At 35.7% G+C, this 21,470-nt stretch overlaps 2 protein-coding genes across 2 annotated transcripts in view; one reads left to right on the forward strand and one right to left on the reverse strand.

Annotated features, from left to right (window-relative positions):
* cdc73 (cell division cycle 73, Paf1/RNA polymerase II complex component, homolog (S. cerevisiae)) overlaps nt 1-12,449 on the forward strand; it is a 45,745-nt gene extending 33,296 nt beyond the window's left edge. The window contains exons 11-17 of the mRNA XM_016283620.1: nt 1,212-1,269; nt 6,447-6,482; nt 6,595-6,682; nt 9,722-9,883; nt 10,758-10,858; nt 10,940-11,081; nt 11,621-12,449. Coding sequence (XP_016139106.1) covers nt 1,212-1,269; nt 6,447-6,482; nt 6,595-6,682; nt 9,722-9,883; nt 10,758-10,858; nt 10,940-11,081; nt 11,621-11,657 — 624 coding nt within the window. The 3' untranslated portion in view covers nt 11,658-12,449. The remainder of the gene's footprint in view (nt 1-1,211; nt 1,270-6,446; nt 6,483-6,594; nt 6,683-9,721; nt 9,884-10,757; nt 10,859-10,939; nt 11,082-11,620) is intronic.
* Nucleotides 12,450-18,812: 6,363 nt separating this feature from the next.
* The window catches only part of kcnt2a (potassium channel, subfamily T, member 2a), a 34,306-nt gene continuing 31,648 nt past the window's right edge, over nt 18,813-21,470 (reverse strand). The window contains exons 27-28 of the mRNA XM_016283619.1: nt 20,276-20,360; nt 18,813-19,366 (exon numbers count right to left, since the gene is read on the reverse strand). Coding sequence (XP_016139105.1) covers nt 19,261-19,366; nt 20,276-20,360 — 191 coding nt within the window. The 3' untranslated portion in view covers nt 18,813-19,260. The remainder of the gene's footprint in view (nt 19,367-20,275; nt 20,361-21,470) is intronic.

The raw sequence follows: 21,470 nt of genomic DNA on the forward strand, positions 1-21,470 counted from the left end.
GGGAAAAAATAAAACTGATTACAAAGGGCCCAAACTATCCCCTCAGCCTGGCCGTGCACCCCAGTTTGGGAACCACTGCTTTATTCTTTTAAATGGATACATTAATCGTGTTTATTATATATATTTTTATTAAAGTGGAAATCAGTTTACTAAATGTTATCTTGACCGACTTCTTCACTTCCACTTTAAAGGGATATTTGTTGTTTATTATTTATTTTTATTTATACTAATAATTTTTGTGCAATTAACTTGCCTGTCAGTTGAGTTTGTCAAAACATTTTGCAGTGTTTACATGTTTATTACTACATAAAATTTATTTAAATAGATGTTTAATTTCATAAAGTACAAGTGGATTTCAAAATACACCTACTTTTTTGCATTTTGTTTTTCAGTTGAATAAAAGACTATTTTTCAAAAATCTTTTTAAAAAATGTAAACTTGACTGACTGCTTCACTTCCACTTTAAAGGGATATTTGTTGTTTATTATTTATTTTTATTTATACTAATAATTTTTGTGCAATTAACTTGCCTGTCAGTTGAGTTTGTCAAAACATTTTGCAGTGTTTACATGTTTATTACTACATAAAATTTATTTAAATAGATGTTTAATTTCATAAAGTACAAGTGGATTTCAAAATACACCTACTTTTTTGCATTTTGTTTTTCAGTTGAATAAAAGACTATTTTTCCCTATATATTTCATCATTGAAGATTTCTTTAAAGTATATTCTCGTTCTCGTGAACCCAGTCTCGTCTCGTCTCGTGGGATGTCTCGTCACACCTCTACTGGCTACCAATAGCTGCTCATGTAAAATTCAATGTAAAAAACACTGGCTCTGCACCCCTTTACCTAAATTCACTACTTCAGACTCTCCAGAAGCTTGAACAGCGCATTGTGTCATCCCAAACAGGCACAAAATCACTTTAACTGACTTTAACATTGAGGGGCTGTTTACACGACAACGTTTTCGGCCAAAAACTGGAAACTTTTTAGGTGTTTTGCCTGTTCGTTTAAACGACAACGGCGTTTTGGGGACTGAAAACGCATGTTTTTGAAAACGGGTTTCAAAGTGCTAGTCTTTGAAAATGCCACCGTTATAATTTCCATGTAAACACCCAAAACGGTGACGTTTGATTGGCCTGTGAACTAATTGAAGTGCATCTGACTCATCACCATTGCATTTTCTCTTGTTTCTCTCTTTCTCTGTAGGAAGGTGCATCTGCTAGAAAGGCCCAAACACCAGCTATGCAGCCTGTTCCCAGACCAGGTATGGATGAACTTCCTTGACGATTACAGGAATATTTTGTGCAACATGATGCAGGTGTAATATTGCAAATGTGACATTATTATTCCCTTATATTTTTTATGAAGGATTATTATTATATTAATCCTGTAAGCCATAAAAGCTGCAAGACAGAAGTTGGTGTTTTTTTGTTTGATCAGTCTCTGATAACCGTTTATGTTCCTGAACAAAAGCTATAGGGTCATATAACCAAATTTCAAAAACTTCCCCAGATCAAATTTATGATTTTGCTTATATTATTTCTGAAGAAATATAAACATGTATAGTGATGCAAGGCAAAATATTAAATGTCATGGATGAATATTTACTGAGCAGTCCCCTTTTTTGTAGAGGGGGGTCAAAATGGCAATATTTCACCTGAGATTCAGAGCCTTTTCTGAAGAAAGAAAAGCTTGAATAACAGGAGAGTAAAAATGACTTCAGAATGATGGCAGTATCATAATACTACTTTTACACAGTAGGTCTATATTAGTCTATAATTGGTTGACTTTAGCAATCTTTGTTGCATTATGTGCCGTTGGTGACCATTTCAAAATGGGGAAAAGGCACTTTTCAGGTTTTTTTCTCCAAAGTTTGCATGCCTATAGCTCAAGAAGTATTTAAGATATCTTAATGACCTTTTAGATATTGGGTCTTAACAAACTTTCCTTTTGGCACCTTCATTTTTAAGGCCCTACATGGTTTGGTTCCAGAGACATCGGGATCTCAATATGGCTCCAGGGGGAAATCGTTAAATTGTACACATTTTCAATGGTTAAAAACCAAATGTGGGTTACTTTGCATAAATATACTTCCTTTCTTTAAAAGAGGAATGTCTGAAGAATAAACAGAAGTAAACAAGATACTTCTCTAGTTTCAACACTGTCAAAACAACTGCATTGAGCATACCTATGTGAGTGCCATAAATATGACTTTTTCCAAAGTTTGTGTGCCTATAACTCAAGATGTATTAAAAACACCGCCATATAATTTTAGATTCAAGTTTTTAATAAACGTTTCTTTTGGAATCTTCTTTTTCCAGGCCCTATATCATTCAGTCCCGGAGATACGGGGATCTCAGTGAGGCTCCATTTTCAGATTGTTGAATACTACCCAGCTACAATAATACCATACTTATTGTATTTAACGCGGAATGTCTGAAGAATAAGTCATGTTGAAACTAGAAAGGTATCTTGTTTCCCTCTATCAAAACAATTGTATAGGACATAGCTGTTTAAGTGTCATAAATATAATTTTTTCCCTAAATTTGCATGCCTGTAACTCAAGAAGTATTGCTGTTATCTCAATATGATTTTAGATTCTGGTTCCTAAGAAACTTTTCTTTTGGATTCTTCATTTAAGGCCCTGAATGGTTGATATTGAGATCCCAGTGCAGCTATGTGTCCAAATTGTTGTGTCCTTCCCATTTTTTCAGTGGTCAAAAACCAAATGTGGTTTTGTTTATCTAGTCATCACTGTTGACAGTCAAATATGCAAATAATAACAGTAACCCATGGTTTAGGAATGTACAGTAGATACTACTTGATCTGAGTATGCTTCACATTATATAAAAAAGAAAAAGAAATTCTAATAAATCCAGGTTAGGCAAATCTTAGTTTGATGTGAATGCAATGTGTGGCAAAAGCCACAACTTTTCCCTGGGATTTGTTTCAAACATGTTACAATGCTGTTTGAACTCTTGGTAGCTGTTAAAATGAACAAAAACCCTTCTTCCAAATATTCCTGAAAATGTATACAAATATAGACTCTTATGAATACTCTACTGAGAGAAATGTATTGTGCCTCAACTTCACAATTTCAGTGAATTTTTAGCACTCAGACAGGTATGTTCTATAATTGTTTTGATTAGAGGGAACCAAGATACAATATTAATTTCCAAGTTATTTATTCTTCAGAGATTGTTCTTAAAGAAACTATTTACAAAATGACCAAAATTTGGTTTTTGACCACTGAAAATGGGTACTATTCAACAATCTGAAAATTGCGATCCAAGATACAATATTAATTTCCAAGTTATTTATTCTTCAGAGATTGTTCTTAAACTATTTACAAAATGACCAAAATTTGGTTTTTGACCACTGAAAATGGGTACTATTCAACAATCTGAAAATTGCGATCACCATATCCCTGGGACTGAATGATATAGGGCAGGGATCCTCAAATCTGGCCCACGAGATCCACTTTCCTGCAAAGTTTAGCTCTAACCCTAATCAAACACACCTGAGCATGCTAATCAATGTCTTCAGGATCATTAGAAAATCACAGGTAGCTGAGTTTGATCAGGGTTGGAGCTAAACTCTGCAGCTAAACTCTGGACCTCCAAGGTAAGATTTGAGGAACCCTGATATAGGGCCTTGAAAATAAAGATTCCAAAAGAAGAGTTTAAGAACTAGAATCTAAAATAATATTGCAATATCTATAATACTTTCTTGAGTTATAGGCACGCAAACTTTGGAAAAATAATATTTGTGGCACTTAGACAGGTATGTTCTATGTCGTTGTTTTGACAAGTAAACAAGATACATTTTTAGTTTCAATATTATTTGTTCTTCAGACATTCCTCTTTAAAAGAAAAGAAGCGTCATATTTTTGCAAAGTGACCCACGTTTGGTTTTTGACCATTGAAAATGTGTACAATTTAACGATTTACTCCTGAAAGCCATATTGATGTTCCAATATCTCTGGAACCAAACCATACAGGGCCTTAAAAATTAAGATGCCAAAAGGAAAGTTTAAGACCCAATATCTAAAAGGGCATTGTTATCTTTAAAGTCCCCCTGTAGTGAAAATCAATTTTTTTGTTGTTTATTTGCCTGTGGTGTTTTTTAATATGCTTTTAGACAAACCATGTGTCAATCCATTAATCAACACCAATGCTGAGTATTTTCTCCTTAATACTGTAGTTTCCCAAAGGCTGTCCCAGAAACGTGGTTTGAAACCGCCCTCGGTTTGCTACATCACAATTCAATAACCAATCACGTCAAGGGATCGATTCCTATCACTAGCATGCAAAATATACCAATACCAGCACAAAACCAAAAACAAATTAGAGCAAAAAACCCATGAAGCCGTGGTTTAATGTGAATTTAGAACTGCTAAATAGTTTTAGCAGTCATTATCCGTGTATGCCATTGTTTTGTGTTTACTACAGTTCAGTGGATCAGGAGGCTCTGGCTGGTTTGACTTAGTGGAGGCGGGGCTAATTTGCATATTCATAAATCCGCGTATAGTAAATAGGGCAAGGGTGTAGTTATTTTCAAGCTATTTTAAGGCATAAGAATTATTTTCATAAGAAAAATAATTTAAATGTAATTTTGATGATCAAAGATGAGTTTTAAGGGATAAAATATTTGACTACGGTGGGACTTTAAAGCTTTTGAGTTACAGGCATGCAATTGGGGGGGGAACTTAGTGCAGTTTCATTTTGGATAGGTCGCCATTGGCACATAATGCAATGCAGATTTTACTAATAGACCTACCAATCTCTGTGTAAAAGTACCCCAACATGGTGCTGCCATATTTCTGAAATCATTTTTACTCCCCTGTGATTTAGCTCTGAATCTCAGGTGAAAATTGCCATTTTGACCCCCCCTCTACAAAACAGTAGATTACTCAGTAAATATCCAACCATGACATTTAATATTTTATATTCATGATTAATAAGAAATGTTCGTTCCAAGCGTTTTTATTGGCTTTCCTACCTGCCTGTCAACATGTGTATTTGCATACCCCCGCGCACCCTGTTTGCGCAGACGGGATACTTCATCAGTGCGTTCACGTACGCTGTGCAGACAGAGCGAGGATGGTAGACAAACATCAACAACCTGATCTTCCTTCCTGGTCTTGTAGTACTTTTACTGGTCGTCTGATCTGGTGTACGTTCATGCATTCAGGGGGGCGTGGCTTTGGACGCGATTTGCAGAGAGGGTGGGACGTTCCCTTTCAGTGCTATCAGGCTAAAGTTTGCATTTTCCAAGATCTCCTACTGCACCTTTAATAAAACAAAAAAATTTTGAAAGTTAGCCAACTAAATTTGTTTATTTAAATGTAGCTAAAATAAATTGATTGCAACCACTAACCTTGAAACAATTTAGTAAATTCAATTAATCTTTTTTCAGTGTAGCTGAAACGCTTAACTTAATGATCAGTGAGTTTGTTGTTTTAACTGAAACTCACGTAGCATAAAACCTGTTTAAAGAGATTATCATTCCATTTGTTGACAGTAGTGGCACTGGAAATTACACACTTCACCTTCACCCTCTTCTTGACTACTTAAGATCAAGAATGTCTAACAAACATCAACAACCTGATCTTCCTTCCTGGTCTTGTAGTACTTTTACTGGTCGTCTGATCTGGTGTACGTTCATGCATTCAGGGGGGCGTGGCTTTGGACGCGATTTGCAGAGAGGGTGGGACGTTCCCTTTCAGTGCTATCAGGCTAAAGTTTGCATTTTCCAAGATCTCCTACTGCACCTTTAATAAAACAAAAAAATTTTGAAAGTTAGCCAACTAAATTTGTTTATTTAAATGTAGCTAAAATAAATTGATTGCAAAGCACAAATTGTCCTGCATCTGCATAATTTTAGACATGTATGAAGTGTTAAACATGTTCATCTAATGACTACAAATGTTCATAGTAGTAGCATGTGCATAAATTAAATTTGTATAAAACCTGTTTAAAGAGATTATCATTCCATTTGTTGACAGTAGTGGCACTGGAAATTACACACTTCACCTTCACCCTCTTCTTGACTACTTAAGATCAAGAATGTCTAAAAAATAATAATTTTAACATTCATCTAATGCACTTACGCGCTGACACAAACCAGTGTTTATGTACCTGCAGTATGATATGTGAGGAATGTTTTGTACAAAGCTTTGACATTCTTATCTCCTCTTTGATAAACGAGCAATGCTCTTTTAAGCTTGAGATGGCATTGCAAAGCACAAATTGTCCTGCATCTGCATAATTTTAGACATGTATGAAGTGTTAAACATGTTCATCTAATGACTACAAATGTTCATAGTAGTAGCATGTGCATAAATTAAATTTGGTTTTTTTCCAAGTTATTTCTGGCCAGAATAACAATGTGTCCATATTTGGTTTGTTTATTTGTTTGTTTGTTTTGTCTTGTCTTTAGTCTCTCAAGCAAGACCCCTGCCTAACCAAAAGAAAGGTATGTCTTTATCTACATGAATGAGGAAAGGAAATGTACTGTTTTGAACAAGCAGGATCACTGCAATTAGCTGGTTTATTTTTAACAACAACAACAACAAATTTTTTTCCAGGTTCTAGAACTCCCATTATCATCATCCCTGCAGCTACAACATCTTTAATCACAATGCTCAACGCCAAGGATCTCTTACAGGACCTCAAGTAAGTGCTGATCAGATGATTCATAGGAAAGTTATGACTAAATTCGATCGGCTGTTAAATTAAGTTAAAATTATCAAAAAACAAACGCCTTTCATTCCTGTTAGAGTATTACAGATGTTTTTAGTCAAAACTGATATGAAGCCTTTCTTAGAAGAACATAAAGTGACAGGTCACCATGAAAAGTTAACCAACTCTGACCAGTCAAACCAGTTGTTCTTGGGCGCCAGGTTTGGCTAAAAAGGCCATCGGGTCATCTGATCTAGCTGGCTTTATTGGGAATATGTTCACTCGTCTTCCTCTTCCCTAGACGGGAGAAAAAATTTGTTTCAGAACTTTTAAGAAATGATGAAGTTGAATGAGAGAAATATGCTTGGACTGATAAAATGCTCTTTGCCAAAAATGGTGATTGATGGAAAAAGTGAGATGATGGTCTGTTTGTGAGGGTGATTTCCTGAAGGCGATCTAAAACGGTGGTATGAGCTTGGTTTGTACATTTTATCCATGATGAAAAAAATCTGTTGTCTGTGATGATGCCGGTTATGTAAATACGTCTCAAAATGGAGGGTTATTCCATCATGTGCATCTGTTTATCTACAATATTGCATTCCACCTGAACTACCTGTGAGAATATCAACTGGCACCACACACATGCAAATTTCAGAGAGAAGTGAGGCAGTGGCTGATGCTTGAATAACACTTCTGCGAAGAAATGATCTGGCACACACACTCACATGCGTTTCACCTCAGCCATGCCTCATCTCCTATATATTACTAGTTATAGCATGAAATAAACATGAATGAGCATGGAAGGTATGTCGACACATACATTGTATTACTGCCACCTTTATTCTTGCCACCAAAATGTTTTAAACTTTTAAAAATAAATGGCAGAATTTGCGGTTAGTGTTTATTGGTGAGTTAACCAAATGATTTATCAACTAATGCTCTTAATTCATCTGTCTGATGTCTAAGTTTTTGACTTGCAACAATGGAAAATGCCTTAAAGAAATTTAACAATGTTAAACATTTAATTAATTTTAAACTGACTACTTTGTTAATATTCATATTTTGGCATTACATAAAGTGAAATGACTATGAATGAAAAATGACAGAATTGTGACATACATATGACATACATGGTAATACAGATAGGTTAATTCTCATCTTATCATATCTCACACACACTGCAGCGTTGCCATTACTAGTTTAGAGCACTGACACTGTTGAAACAATCACGTACAGTATGTTTATGCTTATTTTGGATAAAACTTCAAGTTCTGTCGAGTTTGGAAAATACACCACAATCATCAGAATATCTCTTCTCCTGTCTCTAAAAATATCCAGATTTTGAAATCATCCCACGGACTCTCATTTTAACAGGCGTTTCAGTCAACTAGATGTTTACAGCACATCGCTAAAACATACATAACCGGAAATAACTTGAGTTGTATTATTTCAAAACAGAAGTGTGTCATGAGGCTCAGTGTGAGTAGTCCATTGACATTGCCTTATATACAGATGTGAAATGCATTTCCAGAATACACTGGGTATATACAAGGTGTAGGTTGGGTTTTAGCATTTAATAATAACAATTAGGGGGATAAAACTTCAAGTTCTGTCGAGTTTGGAAAATACACCACAATCATCAGAATATCTCTTCTCCTGTCTCTGAAAATATCCAGATTTTGAAATCATCCCACGGACTCTCATTTTAACAGGCATTTCAGTCAACTAGATGTTTACAGCACATCGCTAAAACATACATAACCGGAAATAACTTAAGTTGTATTATTTCAAAACAGAAGTGTGTCATGAGGCTCAGTGTGAGTAGTCCATTGACATTGCCTTATATACAGATGTGAAATGCATTTCCAGAATACACTGGGTATATACAAGGTGTAGGTTGGGTTTTAGCATTTAATAATAACAATTTAGGATCAGAAGAGTGATTCTTGCAGTTTCTGCTAATATTTCCTCTGCACTGACATCTTTTGGGATAGAACGTGTAAAGTTTAAGCTGCTCTCAGGTAGTGGTCGACCGATATATCGGCCGATATTTGGCATGTTTCAAATATCAACATCGACCGATAAGTTTTTCTGTTTGGCCAATGCGTTCGTGGCGGTACTTTTATTTTGACAGCGTGAAGAACAGCAGCACCTGAACACGCAGTGCTCACATTCTCCCTCTTGTTCGCTGTCGTTGTTAACAGTTCTGTCCACGGATAGAAGTCTGTCTAATATCAGAACTGTTAAACAAAGGAATTAAAATGTAACGTTGTTTGCCGTCAGCATTCAGCAAATACGCATTTACATCATTTAAACAAATCTTTGAATGACTAATGAACATCAAATTTAAAAAACCTTGCAAACTTAGTTGAATCCAGCTGTGATCCAGTTGTGAGATCTTATGAAGTGTGCATTTGTATCCTGCATGATCGCGTGTTCTCTGCATGACGGTTGGTCCGTGTGAATTGAATGCTGACAGGAGGACAGTTCAGCTTCACTGAGACGCGCGATCGACAGTCTTTAAACTCGTGATTTCAAATTATGCTGCGCTTCATGCTTTTGCCCACTGCCATATTCATGTCATTTTCACTGTGTGCTGTATGTAAAATGAGTGTTACCTTGGCTTTGTTTGAAAAAATTTGATTCCCAATGCACACAATAAACTTCCCAGAATACTGAGTGCTCTGTTGGTTAGTGTTTACTTTTTAAATTATATTTTGATTCAATATTTGTTTATTTGTGAAAATACTTTGTCATTCAAAGTATAAGCATGTTTATTTTACACATTTATTTTTTAATCCATTTTCAAATGATTTCAAATTTCTTAAATATTGTCTGTCAAAAAAACAATATCGGTCGACCACTACCCTCAGGCCTGTGAACGTACCTTCAGAGGTGATTCACATGAGAGGGTACCAAGAGTTTTATCCTCTGTGCATGCAATTGTGTGTTAGACAGTGTCTGAAGACATTCAATGATGAATGCATATAAAATGTATTTTATCTGGCTGCTAAAATTGTTTTTTCTTGGCAGGTTTGTCACAACAGAGGATAAGAAGAAGCTGGGCATTCAGAGGGACAACGAGGTTCTGCTGCAGAGACGTAAAGATCAGGTTCAGCCAGGCGGTGCCAACATCAGTGTCACAGTACCCTACAGAGTGATCGACCAGCCGCTCAAACTCGCCCCACAGGACTGGTGAGCTCATCTAGCGCAGTGGCCATCATTTTCAATCAACAGGATCTGCCTGGTTCATGTTGGACTTTGTTAATAATAGATCCATTCCAAAGCCTGATGATTGAATTGATTCGACAAATTATTTTTTTAACCAAAAAAAAATTCAATAGTTTATTTAATAGTCAATTAAGCCGTTTTTAAAAATAATCAACGCTCAGTTGTATATAAATATTTCAATTGCACATTAAGGCAGTCTTTGTGTACAATTTTTTTATATTTTCTACTCCAGTTCACTGTGGTTATAAAACCATCAAGCTGTGGCTGTAGTGACTTGTTTTCATGACAGATTTATTCAAACGTACTTTAAATAATGAAGACATCCCTAACAGGTTAAGTACAATATAATGAATATGTCATATAATGCATATTTTTAGCAAAATCCTGTAAAGGTATATTGTTGTCTTTTGTGGCTTTTAACAAATATAACAAAAGGCACAAAGCTTATTGCAATTAGGTGTGCTATGAGTAATGCTTAGTGATGTTTTTATCACTCAACTTTAAAGAGCAATGTTGTGATTTTAATAATCAATATCGGTTCATCAAAATGAAGATGAATTAAAATTGAGAAATCAATATTGTCAGATTAGACCTAGCATCCACACAGCAGACTTGTTTAGCTGTTGAGGTTTATCAATGTTGTTTTCTCGAAATAGATGCTCGCTGTCAAACGTGGCATCGGAGAATCGCTAATTAAATGCCACTGTTTTGTCAATGCTTTCATCCCCCAAAACTGAAAATAGCAAGCTCAAATTACCGATTTTGAATGCTCTTCATAAGCAATAACTCGGGCCTAACCAGTCAGTTTGAGACTGATTTTGTCGCCGTTTGTTCACAGGGATCGTGTAGTGGCCGTCTTCGTCCAGGGTCCTGCCTGGCAGTTCAAGGGCTGGCCGTGGCTGCTGCCGGATGGATCCCCCGTGGATATATTTGCCAAAAGTGAGTTTAGTCAGGGTAAATGCAGCACATTATTTACAATATATTTAGAGTGGGTTTCATTGCATGCTTATGTTCATTTAGTCCGAGCCTTTCACCTGAAGTATGACGAGGCACGGATGGACCCAAACGTACAGAAGTGGGACGTGACTGTGCTGGAGCTGAGCCACCACAAACGACATCTGGACCGGCCCGTCTTCCTCCGCTTCTGGGAAACACTAGACAGGTCAGGATTGCAGCTCCGTGTCCTTTCAGTCCACCTGTAGCATGGCACACACTAGAGAGGAACACGTTCCGACAGTATTTTTGATGTTATATATGTTTTCAGAAGTAAATACATGTCAATATTTTCCAAATGTATGTGTGTGTATTTATATACACAGTACACACACACATATTACATAAACAAAAACTTTCATTTTGGATGCGACTAATCGCGATTAATCGGTTGACAGCACTAATAGAAATATAACTTTTCAAAAAAAGGAACACTAAACTTTTGTGTAAATCGTTTATATGTTTTAATTCCGTCTTATTGAACATGTGTTTTGCTGACCTGTAGACCTCAAATATTTTTGTTTTGGATTTTTGGTGTATGTAAATATCCTACAGATGTACGTCTTTGATCATTGTGTAGTCTTTTGAAGTTTGTCATGTGATCCTGTCCCTGGTTAATTAAATACTAGAGCAATGATGTATTTTCCAACCCTATTAGTAATCTCAATAGTGTTATATAGCTCATTATCCCCTTCATCTCCTCTACAGATACATGGTCAAACACAAGTCCCATCTGAGGATCTGAGACTGCTGGCTATCCACCGTCGAGATCTTCCCTCCCTCCAGAGACCGGTCAAGATGGACCGCTAGACCCCCGGTCCTCTCAGCCTTCCTGAAAGCACTTTGGATTTCAGTATGCTTCACCCTCTGCTGACAGCAATTTGATTTGTAGTCTCTTCCTCCACCCGTGGATGAACAGGTCAGGGCGCGCGAGAGGAAATTTGGCTGTTTGGGTTGGTCCTTGTCATGTTTTCTCAGTAGATATGAATTTTTCAATTGTAAATCAGTTGGTAATCAAGGCAGATTCAAAAGGAGATATTTGATTTATTATTTTTTATTTTTCCCCTTCTCTATTTGTAAAACACGAGCTGGATGTAAGAGAACCATTGAAAATGGGGACTCGTTGATATGAATAAATGACTGCTGTCTAAAACTCTTGTAATGATAGATTCACTTTGTTCCTTTCTTTTCTTTTTTGGCTTTTTTCTGCCTTCTGTTCTATGAAGCGTAGAGTAGTGCATCGAGGTTCACTGCACAAATGCGAATAGTAAATCTAAGTCAGATTAGAGGAAAATTTAGGATGAGATGCCTTTCTTCAAAACCAGCAGACATTTAAATGACCAGAATTCTACGGTTCTATGAAATCTGTACTTCAGATTGTTGATGGTGAATATGCTCTGTAATTCTGCAGTATATTGGAGATTTTGTTCGTTTTATCTGGAAACCCAAGTACTGCTTGCATCTAATTACTATTTTTGAAATGGAAAATGCAGTTGCTTCCATAACGCAAAGTCAGTTATCAACAAGGGTACACTTTTTTTTTAAAATTTTATTATATATATTTTTTTTTTATGTATATATATATATATATATAAATGCATTTGAAAGTAATGTTTGTTTTTAAACATTTCTGTTGAATGTGGATTATTATTAAAAAAAAATGTTAAAAAAATATAAAAGCATGGTGATGCATATTTTTCTTTTTCAGAAGAGCCTCTGACAACTTTGTAAATTTGTCAGAGGTATATACAAGTAGCGTGTTTTAAAAATGCAGCAAACATTTTTAAATATCTTTAAAAATACTTCAATGTCTTTAAAGTGTTAATAGATTTTTTTCTTTTGTTTAGTAGCCTACATTTGGCCAAAATCTAAAAAAGATGACGCTGTATTGGCTGTGACTAAGCGCAGCGGGTTAAGATACCAGATCTCTTCCTGTTTTTTCTTTTCTTTTTCTTTTTGAGTAAAGAAAATGCTGTAATTTATTATTATTATTATAGGCAAAGAAAATTGTTTTAATAAAAAAAGCTATTAACTGGTATTTCTACTCTAATGCAGGAACGGAAACGTTAAAATATGGATTCTGCTCGGAGTGAACCAATTAAATTTTTTTTTTTCCGTTTTCAAGCCCAGAAATGCTATTTAGTTTTAGTCATATTTTAGTCATCTGAATTGTTTTTAGTTTTAGTCAACTTAATATCATAAAGCCTCACGGTTTTCATCCAAAATATCTTAAATTGTGTTCCGAAGACGAACGAAACTTTTACGGGTTTGGAACGACATGGGGGTAAGTGGTTAATGACAATTTTCATTTTGGGGTGGAGTATCCCTTTAACTTAATGATTGCTATCGGGATGTGAAGAGACTTTCAACCAGCATAACAAAAAATGTTTCTGAAGACAATCACCTATTGCACCTTTAAGACGTAATCGACTGTGTTTACGTGAATACTCGTCAAAACAGACAATTCAACATCATTTTGTGTGTAATTCTCCGTTCATGCGACGGGAAAGAGTACTCGCACGCTGTGAGACCTTATACAGTCTATGTGTGAGACTCGCTTTCTGTGTGTGTATGCTTCAGTGTCTGTGCTCAGAAATCCGGACCGAATTGAGTTCTCTTGCGTCGTCAAATTTATCCATGTCTGCTCTTCTCTTACTCCCACATATTGACTTTTTTTTTTACGTTTTATGAGACGTGCAGCAAGTGTATGTTAGCTTATGTCCCGCAGGATGATACAGTTCAAATGTACGCATCTAACCTCCTAACCATGCAGCAGATTCGTTCTGAATGAATCTCTTCCCAAATCCAGGTGGGATCCCTAACATTTTTTAAAAATTAAAAAAATGCATTTATTTGAAATGGAAGTCTTTTGTAACAATGCAAGTCTTTACTGGAACTGTGTTTTCAGCGATTTAACAATTGAATGCATCCTTGCTTAATAAAAAGTATTCCTTTTTTTAAAAATACAAAATTTACCCCGACCATTTGAGCGGTAGTGTGTGGTGCCGCTGTCGTAGAACACGCATGCGCTGCACCTTGTTTACGAGCAGAGGAAAGCACGCACGTGTCATGGTACTTTCCATAATGACGGCGGACGGGATGAGGAGAAGAATTGCTGAATAAAGTCATTAATTTAGTTTTCTTTGCACACAAAAAGTATTCTCGTAGCTTCATAAAATTACGGTTGTACCCCTGATGTCACATGGACTATTTTTACAACGTTCTTGGTACCTTTCTGGGCCTTGAACGTGGTAGGACCCTAGCTGTCAATGGAGGTTCAGAAAGCTCTCAGATGTCATAAAAAATATCTTAATTTGTGTTCCAAAGATGAACGAAGGTCTTCCGGGTTTGGAACGACATGAGGGTGAGTAATTAATGACAGAATTTTCATTTTTGGGTGAACTATCCCTTTAAAGACCTATTTTGCTGCATGTTTACAATCCTATTCATCATAAGAATTCATATTTTAAACAACTTGTGTTTTATAACCATTTAATCATTCAGATTTGTAAAGATGACCAATCATAAAAATTACAGTAGTGAAAATCAAATAAAAAAAACACCGGTAAGGTTGTCCAGAACCCTCCTGTGCTTTAATCTGTGCTTTAAACCTTTGAAAAGTACGAAACGTCGTCCCAACTTGATGATAAAACCTTCTACCCATTCGTTTGGCAGGGATTGTGCTTGTTGCTCTGCAGATGCTGCCAGTACTGGTTGAGCTCATTGGGATGAAACCCATGAGAGGTGATCAGGTTGCTGTACCTACAGCTAGAGTAGGGCACTCGCCAGTGATTGAACAGCAGTTCATTTGGTGGTGGCGTTGGTTCTATCTTCAGTTTAGCTAGACATATCCCCACGTAAACATCTTCTAAATGCAGTCTGGGTACGGTCAGAGATGCCACGTATATCCTTCGAGCCACATCGCTTGAAAAGACGTATCCAGTCCCAGAACAAAATGTGGGGTATCGCCTACCAGGGTACACTTCTAGGGGCATGTACCATTTACTCTCTTTGTTTCGGTGTGGGGACAGGTCTGGCATAAGGTGTCCTGTAAAATATCTTTGTTTTGGTTGCCCTTCGTAGTTGTATCTCAGCCAAATATTGTCCTATCCTAACAAACCATACATCAATAGAACTCTTATTTATTCAGCTTTCAGATGTTATATAACATTCAATTCAATTAAATTAAACATTTTTTATCATGACTGGTTTTGTGGTCCAGGGTCACAAATAACAAATGAGGGGCTTTTTTTCATGTCAGCACCCAGATACCCAAGTTACCCAATTCAGATTATTTTTTCCTTCCATGTGGCACAGATCAGATATGACCCATGAACGTGTAAACAGGAAAAAAGCACATGGATTCCGAATATTCACAGATTGGTTTCAGGCCTCAGTCATACGTGTGTGTGGTAGGTTTAGGGAAGTTTTTCCTGCCTGTATGTGGTTGGTGAGTTCGTTCATCAATTACCCTACCAGTGGGCAATATTTTTAGATATTTTGGCTGGAAACAAGACAAAAAAAACTAAGTAAGAAAAGCATTTTTTGCATTGCATTTTTTGGAGAGTTCGTCTGATTTGTCCAAATTTTGTTTTAAAGGCACAATATGTAATTTTTCGCCACTAGTGTGTAATTGGTTATAATGCGCAACACAAAAAATCATGGTGCAACATTGAGTAGATCTAAATTTAATGCTGCGGTCAACACGTTTTCATTTTCAGTTTTTTCGAGACAGCCATAATGGATTTAATTTAACTATACTGCAGCATTTGTGTCCGTGTTTTGCCATAGTTTCTACAAGCGGAAACTGAGGATATGCGGATATTACGTCATTGATAGTTAACAATGACCAGGGACGAGTCATTATTTAAAGCTGCTATTTAAAACATGGCTATTTAAATAATTATATACCTACACTTGCAATCAATGGTATTCATGTATTAGATAAAAAATGCAATAACTTCTTTATTAGAAATGCACTTTCTTCAACTCCAAGGAACCTCCCTAAATCACGATCTAAATGGAATATTTGGTTTCCGAACTCTGATCTGGATAACCTATGGACCTCTCCTCACAAATTTTGTATTCCAAGTAAAATTAAAGAACTCCATTTCAAGATTGTTCATAAATATTACTCTTGTAACTTACTCTTGAGCAGGTTTTCTCAGAATGTATCTTCTTTATGTTCCTTTTGTAATATTATAGAAGAATCGATTCTGCATCTGTTTTATCATTGCCCATTCATTCACTAAGTCTTTTTGTTCAGAAGTTACCATGTTGGTATTCCTTTGTTGTAAATTTTTTTTTACAATTTGTGCTTAACAAATGAGGGGCTTTTTTTCATGTCAGCACCCAGATACCCAAGTTACCCAATTCAGATTATTTTTTCCTTCCATGTGGCACAGATCAGATATGACCCATGAACGTGTAAACAGGAAAAAAGCACATGGATTCCGGATATTCACAGATTGGTTTCAGGCCTCAGTCATACGTGTGTGTGGTAGGTTTAGGGAAGTTTTTCCTGCCTGTATGTGGTTGGTGAGTTCGTTCATCAATTACCCTACCAGTGGGCAATATTTTTAAATATTTTGGCTGGAAACAAGACAAAAAAAACAAAGTAAGAAAAACATTTTTTGCATTGCATTTTTTGGAGAGTTCGTCTGATTTGTCCAAATTTTGTTTTAAAGGCACAATATGTAAGTTTTCGCCACTAGTGTGTAATTGGTTATAATGCGCAACACAAAAAATCATGGTTATTTACATGGCATAACGTTATCTGAATATCTTCTTGGTAAGATGATGTTGATTTTTAAAAGGCTTGGACTGACATCTTGGAAATTCTTTTACATGTATGGCGGCGACGATTACTTTTTTTTACAGAAGAGGGAAACAGTTCTTGAAACTGATTTGAACAGAATTGAAACCGCCATAATGGATTTAATTTAACTATACTGCAGCATTTGTGTCCGTGTGTTGCCATAGTTTCTACAAGCGGAAACTGAGGATATGCGGATATTACGTCATTGATAGTTAACAATGACCAGGGACGAGTCATTATTTAAAGGTGCTATTTAACATGGCTATTTAAATAATTATATACCTACACTTGCAATCAATGGTATTCATGTATTAGATAAAAAATGCAATAACTTCTTTATTAGAAATGCGCTTTCTTCAACTCCAAGGAACCTCCCTAAATCACGATCTAAATGGAATATTTGGTTTCCGAACTCTGATCTGGATAACCTATGGACCTCTCCTCACAAATTTTGTATTCCAAGTAAAATTAAAGAGCTCCATTTCAAGATTGTTCATAAATATTACTCTTGTAACTTACTCTTGAGCAGGTTTTCTCAGAATGTATCTTCTTTATGTTCCTTTTGTAATATTATAGAAGAATCGATTCTGCATCTGTTTTATCATTGCCCATTCACTAAGTCTTTTTGTTCAGAAGTTACCATGTTGGTATTCCTTTGTTGTAAATTTTTTTTTACAATTTGTGCTTCTGGTATACTAAATAGTAGAGTAGCGCCTGTTGCTGATTGTAACAGTGCAAAATGCAGTATGTGTCAGTGTTCTTGATGTCTGAAGAAGGCCTTGACTATGGCCGAAACCTCTCGTTTTTTGATCAATAAAATTGGAATTCTTTAAGAGTGAGTGTTGGTAGAGCATCTCTTTTTAACACTTTTTCAGTTTAGACTATCTCATTTTCAACGTTGTTATAATTTAACTTTTTTTTTTTTTGGTCATTTGATATTTTGTCTCAGTCAGTAATGACTTATCTCAATTTTGACTCTTGACTGTCAGTTTTGACATGTCAATTTCAACGTAATTGACTCACAATTTAGATTTTGTTTTGTCATAATTTTGAATTTTATCCAAATGTTGACTATTCAAATGTTTTTTTGTTTGGACCTTTTATCCCATACACTGTAAAAAATGACCATGAACTTAACGGTAAAAGACTGTAAAAATGCTACAGTAAAAGCCTGTTAAATGGTTAACGGTAAATTCCCCTACTATATACGGTGAAAAACTGTATTGGACATTACATGTATTGGACATCAATTTTACGTTAGTATACTGTTTTTGGAAGTGAAAAATACCGTATAATTTACAGTGAATAACCATAAATTGGCATTCCCAGAATTCCCTGCGTTACATTTAAAATTTGATGTTTTTTTGTTGAAATAACTATGTTTCTTCTTAGTTTTTTCTTATCAGTTTTGTATATTAGGGTTGTGTGTTACACCTAATGTTGTTAAATGAATGTTTATTGCATTATTTCAGTTTCATGTGTGTTACCGTGATGGTGTTTAGTGTTTGTGTGAATGACACACTGTGCACCTTCTATACATGTTATTATCTAAAAGTTGATTGTGATAGGCTTTGGTTCATCATGTGACTTTCTCATCACCTCCTGCATTTGGTGGTTATCAGTGTATTACAAAGCTACAAAACAGATTTCAGTTCTTCAATAGGTTGGTATATTAACATTATATCAAATGAAATTACGGTATTTAACTGTAAATTTAACTTAAAACCGTAAAACCTAAAACGTTGCTACCGTATTTTTTATGGTAAACTTCCGGCAAGCACAGCTGCCGTTTTTTTACCGTAAATTTTACGGATTTTTTTTACAGTGTAGTTATGACATCTAATTTTTAATTTTTGTCATAATTCTGATTCATCAAAACATGATTCTTTTCTCTTGTGTGATCAAAACACTCCTGCACACTTCACACACTCCTGTCATTATTTCCCCAAGTTTATGGCTTTCAGCTGAATTTGTAACTATGAGTAAAATTATTATATTTTTTGCTCCACAGAACAGTAACAGCATATGGGTTTAGAGCACCACAAAACATGCAAATAATGACAGAATCTTTATTTTGGGTTGAAATATTACTTTAAGTAATTGTTGATATCCAGTGTTTTCAATATTTTTATTGGTAGATATTTTTGTGGTCTTTATAGGTGGGTTACACTGGTACTATGTATATAAATATAGTGGGATGTGAGAAATGCAGATCCATGCATTACTGCAGTTGGGTCTGGCAGGAATCCAGCAGCTGCCTAATGTGAGTTCCAGCCAGAAACAGAGAACTTTAACTGGATCACTGTCTGTGACCTTTGAACTCTGTGTGTCAGTCTTAGCATGAAGCGGGACAGGAGCGTGCTGGCAGGAACAAATACAGTACGATAAAGCGAAGGCTTTACATGCATTATTCTGAGCTGTGCATAGGTAATACATTAATGGCTTTCAGAGCTGGTTAACCTGATGCTGAAGAACAAGCATTACTCGTGTCACAGTGAAGATAAACAGCTGTTGTGATTGTGATCTCCATTCAGAGATTATTCTTTGCGTTCCTGTCTCTTATTTGTAAATCGCTCCTCATGCTGTTGTCAGAATTGTTCAGCTTTAATGAGACAGGATCTTTACGGATTATGTACCTGAAACCAAAACAAATACATAAATATAAGGTACAACCATTAGGCTGAATATCATGTCTAGGTCAAACTGCATCCTAAAAGCAACAGACAGGATGGATAATAAACAGAAATACAATATATAGAAATTAAATGTATACAAGAACCTTTTTTAGATCAGTAAGATTTGTTTTATAGTGACATAGTTTTCTATTTTTTTATAACAACTGACAATTAAGCAAATTTCACCTCTAAATTCTCATTAAAATAAAAAAACACTCATACTGTAATTGCACTGTTTTAGGCAATCAATAAAATGTAATATATGTGTGAATATATATAATATATATTATCATATTATTATAATATACTGTATTATTTATTATTATTATTATTATATGTAGTGTTAGCTGTACAGGATTTGGTAACACTTTATTTAGATAGTCCACTTTAGACATTCTACTAACAGTAAGTAACTTTGCAGATAAATGTCAACTAGCAGTCATTAGAGCATTAGTAGTCAGTCTGCTTAATATCTTCTAACACTTTATTTTGATGGGTTCACTACATACAACATACTGACTATCAGAAACTTTACAAGTATTTGTCAACTTATTCTACTAACCCTAAACCTAACCTAACAGACTACTCTGAGAGTTAGTAGACATGTAGTTGCAAATTAATGAGAATTAGATGACATGTAGTTGCAAAGTTACTTATAGTTATTAAAATGTCTAAAGTGGAATATCAAAATAAAGTGTAACCCAGGATTTAATTTAGTATGATTTGAATTATTTAAAAAACAATAATAAAATTGTGTCTATTACAATGCAAAACTACTAAAATAGACTAAGTAAGAAAATAAGAAATCACAATTTTGCTAGAATTTGATGCAGTGTCCCAATGAAGTGCAATAGATTGAGCTTCACTTACACAATGTCATTGAGCTCCAGTCTTGTATCTGGTGACGGGTTGATTAAGGCGTATGAGTGACTGCTCTGGTCATTATTCGTCTCATCTGGATTGAGAGACAAATGTTAACAATATAACTACAATCTTCTTCTAGAGCTGGGGTTCCCAACTCTGGCCCTCGAAGTCCACTTTTCTCCAGATTTTGACTCCAACCCTAATCAAATACACAATGACAAGCTCATCAAGGTGTTCAGGATCACTAGAAAGCTACAGGCAGATGAGTTTAATCAAGGCTGGAGCTAAACTCTGCAGGAGCGTGGACCTCGAGGGCCAGAGTTGAGAACCCCTGTTCTAGAGGTTTTCAGTCATTACAATGTGTAATACTCCAGAACTCCAAAACCATTTAATGATAATGAGACTCTCAACTGAAAATAGGAGGTATGAAATCAAATAAATGTAAAAACAAATCTATATAGTGGAGATCAAAACTTAGGAACAGTTGATTTTTTTCAGAAATAATGTAATCTTCATCATTCAAAATTTGAAGGAATTTTAGTTGTGGCTATACCATGCTAGTAGAACACTGTTTTACAAAATAACCAAAGCACTTCAACAAAAAGCCTTTACTTTGTGGAAAACACAGTGATCAAAAGAGAACAGCAATGATTCTAGCACGAAGAAAGATTACAACTAAAATTTCTAAGGTTACAGCAGTCAAAAATGTGTAGGAAGAGAGGCCCTTGCTTTGAATGACTTAAGCACATCTGTGGCTGCAGGACATCACTAGTCTCTCACACTGCTCTGGTGTGATCTTGGTCCACTCTTCTTCCACAGTTCGGTGACTCTTAACCATAACTTTGTCACCAAGAATTTTCTTGAGAATTTCAATCGGGTTTGGCTCAGGACTCTGGACTGGATAATGTTTTGCTGTGTGATAGGAGGTATTGTCCTGTATGAAAATTGCTGGCTAATTGGATGATGAACGTAAGGAAGGAACAGCATTTTGCTGCAGGACGTTCTGATAAACATTTTGCATTCACTCTGCCATGTAGCTGTATAAGAGGCCCAACTCCTGCTGCAGAAAACATCTCTCAAACCATGACACTTCCTCCTCCGCCATTCACTGACTTCTTTACACACTTTGGGTTCAGTCTTTCCCCAGTTTGACGCCGAACATAATGTTTCCCATCGGACCCAAATAAATTAAACTTGCTTT

This window comes from Sinocyclocheilus grahami, unplaced genomic scaffold (genome assembly GCF_001515645.1).
Source record: "Sinocyclocheilus grahami isolate Dianchi unplaced genomic scaffold, SAMN03320097.WGS_v1.1 scaffold176.1, whole genome shotgun sequence".
Classification (NCBI taxonomy): domain Eukaryota; kingdom Metazoa; phylum Chordata; class Actinopteri; order Cypriniformes; family Cyprinidae; genus Sinocyclocheilus; species Sinocyclocheilus grahami.